General features: G+C 48.1%; 1 protein-coding gene across 6 annotated transcripts in view; it reads right to left on the bottom strand.

Annotated features, from left to right (window-relative positions):
* The window catches only part of HDAC7 (histone deacetylase 7), a 179,166-nt gene that overhangs the window by 46,621 nt on the left and 119,727 nt on the right, over positions 1 to 12,818 (bottom strand). For all 6 annotated transcript variants that reach the window (XM_083729180.1, XM_083729182.1, XM_083729181.1 and 3 more), the window contains 2 exons: positions 10,431 to 10,639; positions 8,874 to 8,964 (listed from right to left, as the gene is read on the bottom strand). In XM_083729180.1, coding sequence (XP_083585306.1) covers positions 8,874 to 8,964; positions 10,431 to 10,639 — 300 coding nt within the window. The remainder of the gene's footprint in view (positions 1 to 8,873; positions 8,965 to 10,430; positions 10,640 to 12,818) is intronic.

Below are 12,818 nucleotides of genomic sequence, written 5' to 3'. Positions count from 1 at the left end.
TACAATGCAAGAGCAATGCAGCTCACTCGGACCATTAAGCAGTGCATCACATGGGCTGAGACTAAGGGAGAAGAAGCTTCAAACAACAGGTGATTTGAAGGAAGGGAAAACAGAAACCAGTGAAACAGGGAAGGTGCAGCTCTAGAGCTGGACGCTAGATGGCAGGAAGGGTTAACATATGAGAAATTGGGTGCCCCTGGTTGCTACTGACATGGACCACCTAAATATCTTAGAATTGCAAGAGACCTAAATTAGCTGGCTACTGAGGCAGAGCCATCCACCAGTTTCCTTTCCTGATCAACCACCAAACTCATCCATCTGCTTCCGAATAGTCCTGCCGGTCAACTCACAGGCCCCATCCATACACTCACTTCAGCTTATTTTTTATTAATTTATTGATTTATTTGATTTATATACCACCCTTCATCATAAGATCTCAGGCGGTTGACAGAATAAAATACAGGATAAATACAGGAGTGCTGTCCCTCATGGCCTTTTCCACACTACTGGCCAACGCACAGCATCCAGTTACACTGAATTACAGCAGGGAGTGGGCTTCATGTGGCCCTTGGATGAAATTTCATGTGAGTGGCAAGGAGCAGAGGAGGGGTAGCAGAAAGAGACACAATGGAGCGCCAGCATGCAGCCCCTGACAGATCAGCCCTGCCCCCCGGAGAATGCAGCCCTCAAAAGAGAATTACGGGCCAGTCCTTTGAAGGATACCAGAAAGTGCATGGGGCGAATTGTTCATTCCACCCACCGGGAATGTAAAGAAGCTGGAGTCAGACTTACAGGAAGATATAACCAGGCTAAAGATTAAGAAATGCCACTAGCTCCCTACCTTGCCAGCAGCACAACTGTGGAGGTGAATCACCAAGATGTGAGTCATCGAATGGGACATGTAGTTTGTCCCAGTTAACTCTGATATTCTGTATCAAAAGCAGGGACTGTGGATCCTTGGCCCTCTAGATTTTGTTCAACTCCATCTCCCATCAGCCCCAGCAAGCATGGTCAAGGATGATGGGAGTTCTAGTCCAGCAGCATCTGGAGTGCCACATGTTCTCTGCTCCTGGGCTAGAGCATTCCTGCAGGTAGGCTCCCAAACCTGCCTAGCAAGGAGATTCCAGAACCCAACCCATGCAGTTTTCTCTGCTACTAGGCTGCTCTTCAGCCTGGTTCACACATTTCTGGAGTGCTGTGGTTGCTTCTTCTTGGGTCTCGATCCTATGCAGTTTGGGAAGCTGGGAATCATGTGGGATGGGTGCAGCACGTGGATACTACCAATGGCAGCAGCTCCGAACCTCCAAACCTGAGAGCCATGATCTACCTCATCCGATGATTCCAGGATTCCTTCTTCACTGGAACATCACAGGAGAAAGCCATGGGAAGTGGCCATTGTGCCATTCCAGGAACACACCAGCCATGAGCTAAAGTAGTCCAGCAATGGAGTAAATCACCAAATGGAGGAAGCTGTAGAATCTCTTGGCTGGGAAGTTTCATGGCACAGTTGGGTAGGCATCTGCCAGGAATGCTTGAGACACAGGATATCCTGTCTTGGGGTAACGAGGGCGAGTTACACAGCTTATTTATTTCCTTGCACTGCTGTGCTTCACGGCGGGCTGCAACACTGCTCAAGTACGCACCGTGACACACCCTATTTCATGGAGCATCAGCCCGCCCCATGATTGCTTGTATCGCCTGGACCACTATATGCCACGAGGGAAGTGCAGGCATGAACACAAAGGGCTCCAGGAAGGTGCTGACTGAGCTTAGCAGGTGCCTAGCAGGGTGCTGATGCTGGTCACCCATTTCTCCTGTGCTCCCAAATTTAACATGTGCCATAGACTATGCCAGGTCTCCGCAGCCTGGTGCTCCTCAGATGTTTTGGATTATGACACCCATCAGCAGTAGCCAGCCTGGCCAATGATCAGTGATGATGGGAGCTGTAGTCTGAAAGAGCTGGCAGGGACCAGGATGGAGAAGGCTGGGTACTGTCATGTGCGCTGTGCTCTTGCATCAAGACTGTGGCTGTAAACCGAGGGGCAGAAGGAGTCAGCATACTCAGAAACAAAGGCTTTACTTCTCTGGCAGCTCCCGAGTTGAAACAGGAAGCCTTTTATAGGCCTTCTTCCTGTCTAGAACTGCCCAAAGGCCAGCCACGGTGGGCAGGGCCAGGCCTGATCCTTAGAAGACTTATTGCCAAGGAAGCAGCTCTAAGCTGTAGTTCCCATAGTTCACCACATGGAGCAGCAGTACACAGAACGAAAGAGTCCTGGATTCTTATGGCTGCTTTCACACATACAAGGGCCAACCTGGGTCTGCTAATGTGTCATCCAATCCTAGGCATCTGACAGACATTTCTGTATGATACAGCTATTTGGGAAGACACACAATCGACTCATGCTATGCCTTTTTAGGGACGCAGGTGGCGCTGTGGGTTAAAGCCTCAGCGCCTAGGACTTGCCGATCGAAAGGTCGGCGGTTCGAATCCCTGCGGCGGGGTGCGCTCCCACTGCTCGGTCCCAGCGCCTGCCAACCTAGCAGTTCGAAAGCACCTCTGGGTGCAAGTAGATAAATAGGGACCGCTTACCAGCGGGAAGGTAAACGGCTTTTCCGTGTGCGGCTCTGGCTCGCCAGATGCAGCTTTGTCACGCTGGCCACGTGACCCGGAAGTGTCTCCGGACAGCGCTGGCCCCTGGCCTCTTGAGTGAGATGGGTGCACAACCCCCGAGTCTGGCAAGACTGGCCCGTACGGGCAGGGGTACCTTTACCTTTACCTTTATGCCTTTTTAAGTGTATATTAAATAGGTAGGTGTGTGCCTAAAAATGCAATGTGTGGTTTCATTTAATCACACTGTGAAGGCAGAAATCACCAAATGGGGGCAGCTGTACTTTAAAGCAGCTAAATAAACATAAAAATAAATCTAGCTGTTTGCATTTGTGCCTCTGTGCCCTGAACAGTTCTGCTGCTTTCTTTGGCAGAAACAGAAGTATGCCAAAATAAGCTGATATTTGCAAATTTTATTTTATTTTTATTTATGTATTAGATTTATATACCACCCTCCATCATAAGATCTTGGGGTGGTTCACAGGGCAAAATACAGGATAAAAACCATGAAAATAAGTAAAAACAAAACAGCAAAACAACCCCATGCCTCCCCACAGAAAGATTTATAAGGCTGTAGAATATTAATCAGCCAAAGGCCAGGTTGAAGAGAGAAGTTTTTGCCTGGCACTTAAAATATATATAATGAAGCATTCCACAACTGGGGAGCCACCATAAAGAAGGCTCATTCTCGTCTTGCCACCCTCTGGACCTGTCTTGGAGGAGCCACACAGAGAAGGGCCTCAGGCCATGAAAGCAGAGTCCAGGACAGTTTACATGGGGAGAGGAGTCCTTCAGGTATTGCAGTCCTGTGCCGTTTAAGGCTTTATAGGTCAAAAGCAACACTTTGAATTTGACCCAGAAACTAATTGGCAGCCAGTGCAGTCGGGCCAAGATCTGCTAAATCAATGCAAATTTATACGAGTCATTCAATTCAGCTTCTCTTGGTGCTTAATCTGGGTTCCCGAAAGTGACCAAAAAACCTCTGTTAAGTTTTGGAAAGTTTTAGTTTGCAGTGCCATGTACACAGAGTTCCTAACTGCACATGCTACAAAATGAATCGCTCCCAACCAAGTTAGCTCAGCTGGCTACAGCATGGTGCTGATAATGCCAAGATTGTGGGTTCGATCCCCTGGGGGCCAGCTGCATATCCCAGCATTGTAGGGAGTTGCACTAGATGATCCTTGTGGTCCCTTTCCACACTTCAGTCCTTTGATTGTTGGTGTTTTCCCATTAGGACCACAGCATGGGGGGGGGGGGGGAGAGGGAGGTTTAACCCTTTCCTCCACAGCTATGATCCCAATGACACCCTCTCCCTCCATGCACTGCAATTAGCGATGGGAAAAGGTCCCTTTAGGACCAATGGAAGCTTTCCCCCTATCGCTAATTGCAGTACGCAGAGGGGTTGCCATTGCGATTGAAGTTGTGGAGGAAAGGGTTGAATCTCCCCTTTCCCTTTGCTGTGGTCCCAAAGGAAATCACTACTCCTGTTCTTGCTATGAAATAAACAAATATCACTGTCATGACCGCTAGTGACACATTTAATGCCTGTACTCTCCAGGAGCTCAGCAAAGGTCTGGCAAAGTCTACTGTCTGTCTCCCCCACCCCACCCCCCACCTGGAGGTGTTTGGGATTGAATCTGGGATCTTCTGTACACAAAGCATGAAGTCTACCACTGAGCTATGGCCCTTCCTAGGAGCATGAGAATTCATGTGTGCAGGGAGCCTCTGAATTCTGTGCTTTTCTTAATGGTTGCTTAAGGGTGACTGCTGAAGAGACCACTCTTCCCACTGTTTTTAATACCTGCTGTTGAGAAGCAGCTTGGTTCAAAACACAATGAGATCTAGTGTTTTCTTACTGATGATTTTGCGGGAGCAAGTTCACCCTTTCAGCTCCCTCATCACCTTGCTGAAGAAGCTTAGGTTTGACTGGTCCATCTGCACCCCTGACAAATGTGCCCAATGGAACACACTGGTTACATGGAAATGTCCTGCATCTTACAAAACTGCATCTGTTAGTGGCCAAAGGAGGTGGGGGGACGGGACGCTCAGCCAGCAAACATTTTTGCATGCCGTGAAGCCTCTTCTAATTTTGTGCTGCACTGACACACCCACACCTGTTCCTAGGCAAGCTCTGTGATGCTGGAGTAACACAACACAGATGGGAGCTATATCTGCCTCACATCATCACTGCAGGCAGCAAACGACTATTGCCAAAGCAGGCAAGTTTCTCAACACTTGTGGGATTTTTGCTCTGTTACAATATCCATACGTTAAAAAAGGTGGGGGGAAGCAGCAGACATCTAGCGCAATGTTCAGGCAGCCTTATCATGACTCCTGCATGCCAGGCAGACAGGAAGAGATGGAATTAGCGATAGGAGGGTCTGAGAAAAACAACACTGGAGGAAAAGGAGGGCGGTTTGCTTATTTTTCATTTCCCCGTTTCCTGGTTTAACCTTCCTCTGCATTTGTAGTTGCAGCTTAACCCCAAGGATTATACAAAAGATCTAAAATTCCCACCCACCTGTAGGAATTTCATATTTCATTAATTCTCTCAATTTTTAAGGGGGTTAATTTTTGAGTTGTTTCACTTCTCCCTGCTTTGGATGTGTACCATGAGTACATTTAAGGGGTTAATGAAAAGGGAAATGGGGTCAGTTAGATCCCAACACAAGTAAATGAGGAGGGGGACAGAAAACTACATCCAATGTGCTGAGGGTCCCCCCCCCCAAATCTCACATAACGTTACGTTAAAGCCTTCCGAATTGCCTTGTGATTCTTTTTGACAATTTATGGTATGTCACAATGAAAACAACAAGGAGTATTGTGGTAACTTAAAGAAACAGTAGCTGCATCCAAACAAAGTGGTTACACTCAGGTTTCACTGAAGTCATTGTGAAAAGTTGGTCATGTCAATGGTTTCAATGGAAAGTGTAACTAACACTGTCAGGATCCAACCCTGATTGCGCCATTAGCTTTCATAGGCACTAAACCACTGAGCCTCTTGGGCTTGCCAATCAGAAGGTTGGCAGCTCAAATCCCCACAATGGGGTGAGCTCCTGTCACTCTGTCCCAGTTTCTGCCAACCCAGCAGTTCGAAAGCACACCACTGCTAGTAGAAAAATAGGTACCATTGTGGTGGGAAGGTAAATGGCGTTTCCATGAGCTCTTGTTTCCATCATGGTTTAGTCATGCTGGCCACATGACTTGGAAAGATATCTGCAGACAAAATGCCAGCCTGAAAGCAAGATGAGTGCCGCAACCCCATAGTCAAGTTTGACTGGACTTAACCCAGTGAATAGTGGGGTGCCACAGGGTTCTGTCTTGGGCCCAGTCTTATTCAACATCTTTATCAACGACTTGGATGATGGACTCAAGGGCATCCTGATCAAATTTCCAGATGACACCAAACTGGGAGGGGTGGCTAACACCCCAGAGGACAGGATCACACTTCAAAATGACCTTGACAGATTAGAGAACTGGGCCAAAACAAACAAGATGAATTTTAACAGGGAGAAATGTAATGTATTGCACTTGGGCAAAAAAATGAGAGGCACAAATACAAGATGGGTGACACCTGGCTTGAGAGCAGTACATATGAAAAGGATCTAGGAGTCTTGGTTGACCACAAACTTGACATGAGCCAACAGTGTGACGCGACAGCTAAAAAAGCCAATGCAATTCTGGGCTGCATCAATAGGAGTATTGCATCTAGATCAAGGGAAGTAATAGTGCCACTGTATTCTGCTCTGGTCTGACCTCACCTGGAGTACTGTGTCCAGTTCTGGGCACCACAGTTCAAGAAGGACACTGACAAACTGGAACGTGTCCAGAGGAGGGCAACCAAAATGGTCAAAGGCCTGGAAACGATGCCTTATGAAGAACGGCTAAGGGAGCTGGGCATGTTTAGCCTGGAGAAGAGGAGGTTAAGGGGTGATATGATAGCCATGTTCAAATATATAAAAGGATGTCACATAGAGGAGGGAGAATTGTTTTCTGCTGCTCCAGAGAAGCAGACACGGAGCAATGGATCCAAACTACAAGAAAGAAGATTCCACCTAAACATTAGGAAGAACTTCCTGACAGTAAGAGCTGTTTGACAGTGGAATTTGCTGCCAAGGAGTGTGGTGGAGTCTCCTTCTTTGGAGGTCTTTAAGCAGAGGCTTGACAACCATATGTCAGGAGTGCTCTGATGGTGTTTCCTGCTTCGCAGGGGGTTGGACTCGATGGCCCTTGTGGTCTCTTCCAACTCTATGACTCTATGATTCTAACCCTCCAGGGGTCCTTTACCATTTTTTACTTCATAGGCATGAGATACAACTGAGATTGAATGTAATACTCATGTTTTAAATCTGTTGAGTCTTTATACTTTCAGTAGATATTGAATTTATGTTTCGCTATCAGCACAATAACATCTTTCACATATGGTTAAGGATTTGTGAAAGCCCTCCTTTTACGTTTATGGGTATTTGCACCTTACTACTTACTGGTATTTCGTGTTTGGGGCATTTATCTGCAAAAGAGAATGTTTATTTTATTTTATTTTATTTCTGCAGGGGGTGGGCAAACTGGATTCATACTATTGTTATGCATCCTATGTTTATAATTGTATCTGCTACCGAACTAACAGTGTGTTGAGTTTTCATTCAAAAGCATATCAGACGTCTCTCTATGAAGACATCAATCAGGGTTATGCATCCATTGTACATTATTATTTGCAAATGACTTAACAGTTCCCTGTCTGATGCATCCATTTCTTCACACAAACATTCAATAATATGATTTTTAAACATACTGCCATATCTACAGTTATACACAACAGGGAATATGAACTTTTCACAGAAGAAACAATAATAATTTAAGAAATGATAGCTATTGAAAGCATCTCTATATATTATTCCCAAGTTTACCTAGAGTCAAATATTGCAAACAATTCTCAAGACATGAATTTTTGTTTACAAATTTAAACCATTTCCCCTTTGTGTCTGCAATAAATCAGAATGTTTATATCTCTAAACCAACACTCCTATACACCCTTACTAGGGAATTAAGTCTTACTGAACTCAGGGCTCCTCCACCGTTCTGCATGCTCCTTGCCTTGAAAGCATTGGGTCCCAGTGGTCTTCTCAGTGTCCCAGTTTCTAAGCCTGGGTCCAAGTGGTTTTGCATTTGCTCCACAGCATTCCCCTGAAAAATATGCTCTTTATTGCTGAAGCAGGAAAATATGGTTGCCATTTGTTCCAATTCAGCAGTAAAGAGTGTGTGTTTTTCTGGGGGAAAGCAGCATGACAAAGAGAAGTGTGGACGAGCCCTTAGTATAGTTTATTTTACAGTAGACATGTACAGGCTTGCACTGTAAATGTGGGACCAGATTCCCACCTTGAGTACCAATGGAGGATAATCCATTAGGGCAAATGGGGCACTGTCCCACCAATGGCCAGATTCTTGGCTGGGGTTGCCTTCAGAATTCATATAACCTATTCTTTAAAAAAATGTACAGGCTGACAGTTTGTTTCCAGAGCCAATTCAAGGCGCTCACATTAGTGTTCAAAGTGACTTCAGCCCCAAATATCTGAAAGGCTGCCTCCTTTCCTACAGATCCTCCTGGGGGTTAAGCTTACCAGAGAAGACCCGCTTGGTCGTTGCACCTCCCAAAGAAGTTTGGGATGTGAGGAGGGAGAGGGCATGTTTTCGTGGTAGCCCCTAAGCTGTGGAATTCCCTCCCCACAGAGGTACGTCTGGCTTCTTCATGAATGCTGCAGACCTCTTTGCCCTACGCTTTCAAGACCTGAGATGTGTGTCTTCAGGGCTCACCCTGTTCCTGTAAACCATTTAAACTTTCTTAATTGTTGCAACCTACCCTGGGACCAGCTGGTGAAGGGCAGGTAATAAATGTAACAGCAGCATCAGCAAAAGCCTCATTTTGTCCTCAGCCAGTCGCCACCTTCTTACTTACGACCAATCTAGTGGGCAGCACTGGCTGCCAGCTTCCTCCTTGCCCCTTGTGGAACTGAGCCAGGAAGACAAACCGAGAATCAGTTGGCTCTGCCTGTGATTGGCTCTGCCTGGCTCTGGGTCCACCCTGTGCTTGGCCTACCGGCCTCTTGCCCTACCAGTCCAATGGGTGCCAGTCGCCATTGCCAGATACATCATGTCACATAGCAGGTAGAAAAGAGTAGGTGACACAAGATTATGAAACAGCAAGGAAGGAACCGTGTGCACTCCAGTCAGGGGGACGTGGGGGAAGGAGAAAGTGAGTGGCTCTTACTGCGTTTGCTTTTGTCTTTATTCAAGAGCAGCCGCAGCTCCTGTTCCTGCTTCCCAGGCACGGGGTCCTGAGGCGGTGGCTCCATCGACACCTGCAAATGCAGAGAAGACGAGGTTTGATGAGCATATCAAGGATGGAGTCCAAGGGAGGGGCCATGGACCAGAGGAAGAGCATGTGCTTTGCATGCAGAAGGTCCTGGTTCAATCCTCAGCATCACCAGGTAGGGCTGGACACGTGCCCTGCCAGAGACCTTGGAGAGGTGCTGCCAGCCAGTGGAGGCAACCCTGAGCCCAATGGACCAATTTCCTGGCTCCTGTGTTCGTATGAGTCAATAACCTCTTCAGGAAGAAAGCTTTGTGCGAAATGACCCACCTGGAGTCTGAGCCACCTCGGTTCCCAGCACCAGGGATCAATGGCACACCCACGGCGGGAGACTGCTGAGGAGGCAAGATGCCCCCCCCCCCCGTAAGTGTGATCTCAGGCATTAGTTGTGAGTCAAAACACTCCAGGGCTCCAAAGGAGCATGAAGCGTCCAAACTCCTTCCCTCTGCCAACCCAACTCACTTTCAGGGGCTGCGGCCAAGGCAGACCCAACCTATGTGTCCAGCCTATGTGTCCGCTGAGTCTGGATCTTTCTACCCTAAATGGCACCTGCTCTTCAGGATCTCCTTCTACTTGTTTCTTTAACTGGAATACCAGGGACTGATCCTGGTACTGCAGCTAAAGCATGCACTCTGCCCCTGGTGACTGGACCCATACTCCCTTTAGGTTTCCGTCTTTCAATCTCCTTCCCCCTTTCATTGCTCCCCTCCCTTCCAGTTCTTATATGCAATTAGGTCACCCCACTCACCTGCCATTGCCTTGTTAACCCCTTCTCTTCCTGTCCTCACATCCTGTCTGGGGTGACACCCAGTCTGGGGTGACTGTCTCCCATCTGACATTCCTCACAGAAGCTGAGCTTTGCCAACATGCTACTGCTGGTACCTTCTCCATCCATGGCAAAAAATGCCCACGAACACTTTGCATCATTTGGGGAAGGAAGGTCACAGACAACTACCAGATGACAGGGCTCCAGCTGCCAATGTTCAATGGTACAAAATTTGCTTTGGGTATATAGGTATAACTTGAGGAAACTGCATATCCTGTCTGTGGAACCAAGTAAGCAGATGAGGCAGGCTAGAGAACTTGGTGGCCCCTTGATCAGATGGAAGAGCAGCAGAAGCAGCTCCTGGGATTATGGAGAGTCCCCTATAGCACCACAGTTCTTTCATAGAATTGTAGAGCTGGAAGGGGCCCTCAAGGGTCATCCAGTCCAACCCCCTGCAATGTCGGAGGCATGGCTCAATAACACAGGAAGTCCATATGCGTGAAACAATGTTTCCTAACAATGTTTGCTACAGAAGTACAAAAGGGGCTCTTCTGCCAAAGACGCCCCATGAGAAGCATCAGGAAGGCAACTGAGGCAAAGCTGACTGGAGACTAACTGCTCTTTGGGGCAGTATATGTATGCATCACCTGCTTCCCCCACCCAACCCTGAGAAAGTGCAGGATACTGACCCGCAGGTGCTGGTGGCTGAGTTGCTCCACTTGCTGGTACTCCAGTCGGGGGTGCAAACTGGCCAGGAAGAGCTGGTGTTGCAGCTGCTGTGTCTGCTTCAAGGCCAGCAAGGCAGTGTCAGGGCCAGGTTTGGCGAGACGCTGTCCAATCCGCAGGTCCATGGGGATGGTCTGGGGGACCCGCAAGGAGACGCAGAGCTTCACGGCGGCTGTGGAAATGACAGGAAAATGCACTGATCAGTATGTGCCCATCACAGATTCTATTAGGTTTTGCCGTTTGTGCCACTTGGAGCTTTTACTCAACTAAGCTGTATGCCTTAGATAAACTTTCCCCCAGCCTGGGGCCATTCATCATCCCCAGTTGCAGTCCAACAGCACCTGCAGCCCCAAGGTTGAAGCACGCTATTTCAAAGCAGTGGCTTGCAATCGGAGTTCCAAGGAACGGTGGCATTTCTAGGAAGCCTGGCAAAGCTTCCTCAGTGAAAAGTTCTGGAATGCTGAACAGGCTTCTCCAAAAGACAGCTGGCTCACATCTACCAGTAATCGCTTTCAATGCCCACCACAAAACAGTGGTTAGCATTCTGGAGCAGACTTCTCCAACCTGGCACCCTCCAGATGTTTTCAGGTTACAAGTCCCATCAGCCCCACCCAGGGCAGCAAATAGTCAGGAATGAGGGGAGTTGCAGTTCAACACCTTCCGGCACACCAGGAGGTTTATATGTATTTAACATGTTTATTCCCCACCTTTCCACTGCAAGGTATTCAAGGTGACTAACAATGCAAAATAAAGCAATTGCCAAATACTACCAAATACACTAACACAGACATGTCCAACTTCCAAGAGATTGCGATCTACTCCCAGGACAAAAAACTGGCAGTGACCTCCCCATTGTCACTGGAGGAACAAGGAGCATGCGCCAGGTGCGTGTGTGGAAGGAGGTGGCTAACTGGACGTGGGAGGGGGGAGTTTAAGGGGGGGAGGGAAAGGAGGCAAAAGTTCTCTCTCTGAGCAGCCAGTCAGCTTATCTCCCCCGGCTCAAGCACCTGCCCCCCCACCCTCCTTCCCTCCCATTGCCAAAGGGACCAAGGACCCCAGTGAAGGCTGGGCTGGGCGACATTCCTTGCACTTGCCACCCGGCCTGGCCTTCCCTGCTGCAGCAATGGAGGGACTCAGCGCTGGGGGGCAGCAATATTCCTTGCCCACTTTATCTAATCCCACCATTGACCAGAATCACACCCACAATCGACCGGTTGGACATGTCTGCACTAACACATCTGGCAGGCCATCTAGTCGAGGGGTGGAGCATCTCTCTCATCAACTGTTCACCAGAGAGCATTTGGCCCTTCAGATGCTGCTGAGCTGCAGCTCCCATCACCATGTTTGCTAGGGCTGATGAGAGTTGTAGAGCAGCTTCATCTGGAGGGCCACAGGTTCCCCACTCCTGAGCTAGGGCATTAAGGGACTTGGAGAACATGCAAAGTGCCCAGTGGCAGTTCCTTCTTCTGCAAGAAGATCTGCTGGAAGGTGATCAAAGCAGAGGTGGAAATGTCTGAGCAGAGAGGTAGGTTTGCCAACATGCAAAAACTGTCCATGTACTTGTAAGTGCAAGCATGAAAGTTCAATGGTTGCAATTGCGTTTCAAAGTTTGAATAGCTATAAGGCCTTGATGCTATTTGCATTTGTCCAGTGTTTCTGCTTTTTGAACCAGAAAATGGTGCTCATGAGATTTACCTTAACCCCCCCCCCCCAATTTAAGTATATGGAGATAATGAAAGGTAAAACCTGAGCAGAGTTCCTAAGAATTAAATATATGTCTCTGTTTCCATGAAAAATAACTTTTCATGTATGACTGAGTATCTGGGTGTGTCTGGTCCATCCCCCCCGACATTGCTGCCCCGCCCTACTGCCAGCTTTCCACTGGGGGAATGTGTCCCTCAGCGCTCCCTCTAAAAGGGTTCCCTTCCCCTAAACTAGTCCTGCCCCCTCCTTGATGAAGGAAATTCAGAGCTGGACCATCTCTAACAGATGGATGTCCAGCCTCCACATAAATCCCTCCAGCAACAGACCCACCACCAGCAAAACAGGCAGTAATGCCAGAGAGATGACGTTATGATTCCCCAAAAGCCCCTGGGAACAAAATAGTATTCACTGGGTGTCTAAAGGATAGTAATGTAGTTGCCAAATGAAGATCTCTGGGGACAGTACTCTATTCCACAATCAGGTCACTGCCGTAGGAGGCCATTTCCTCAGTAGCCCCCACCTAACTCCCAAAGCTGGCAGCACGCAGAGCAGGGCCTCAGCTGATGTCCACAATGAAGGGGCAGGTTTGTTCATGCTCATGTTTGTGCTCAAATCCCAATGAAATCAACAAGAGGCTTGGTTTGGGC

Source organism: Podarcis gaigeae, assembly GCF_964106915.1.
Source record: "Podarcis gaigeae genome assembly, chromosome: 2".
Lineage (NCBI taxonomy): Eukaryota > Metazoa > Chordata > Lepidosauria > Squamata > Lacertidae > Podarcis > Podarcis gaigeae.
The sequence above is the reverse complement of the archived record's forward strand: the minus strand, read 5'-3'. Positions and strand labels throughout refer to the sequence as shown.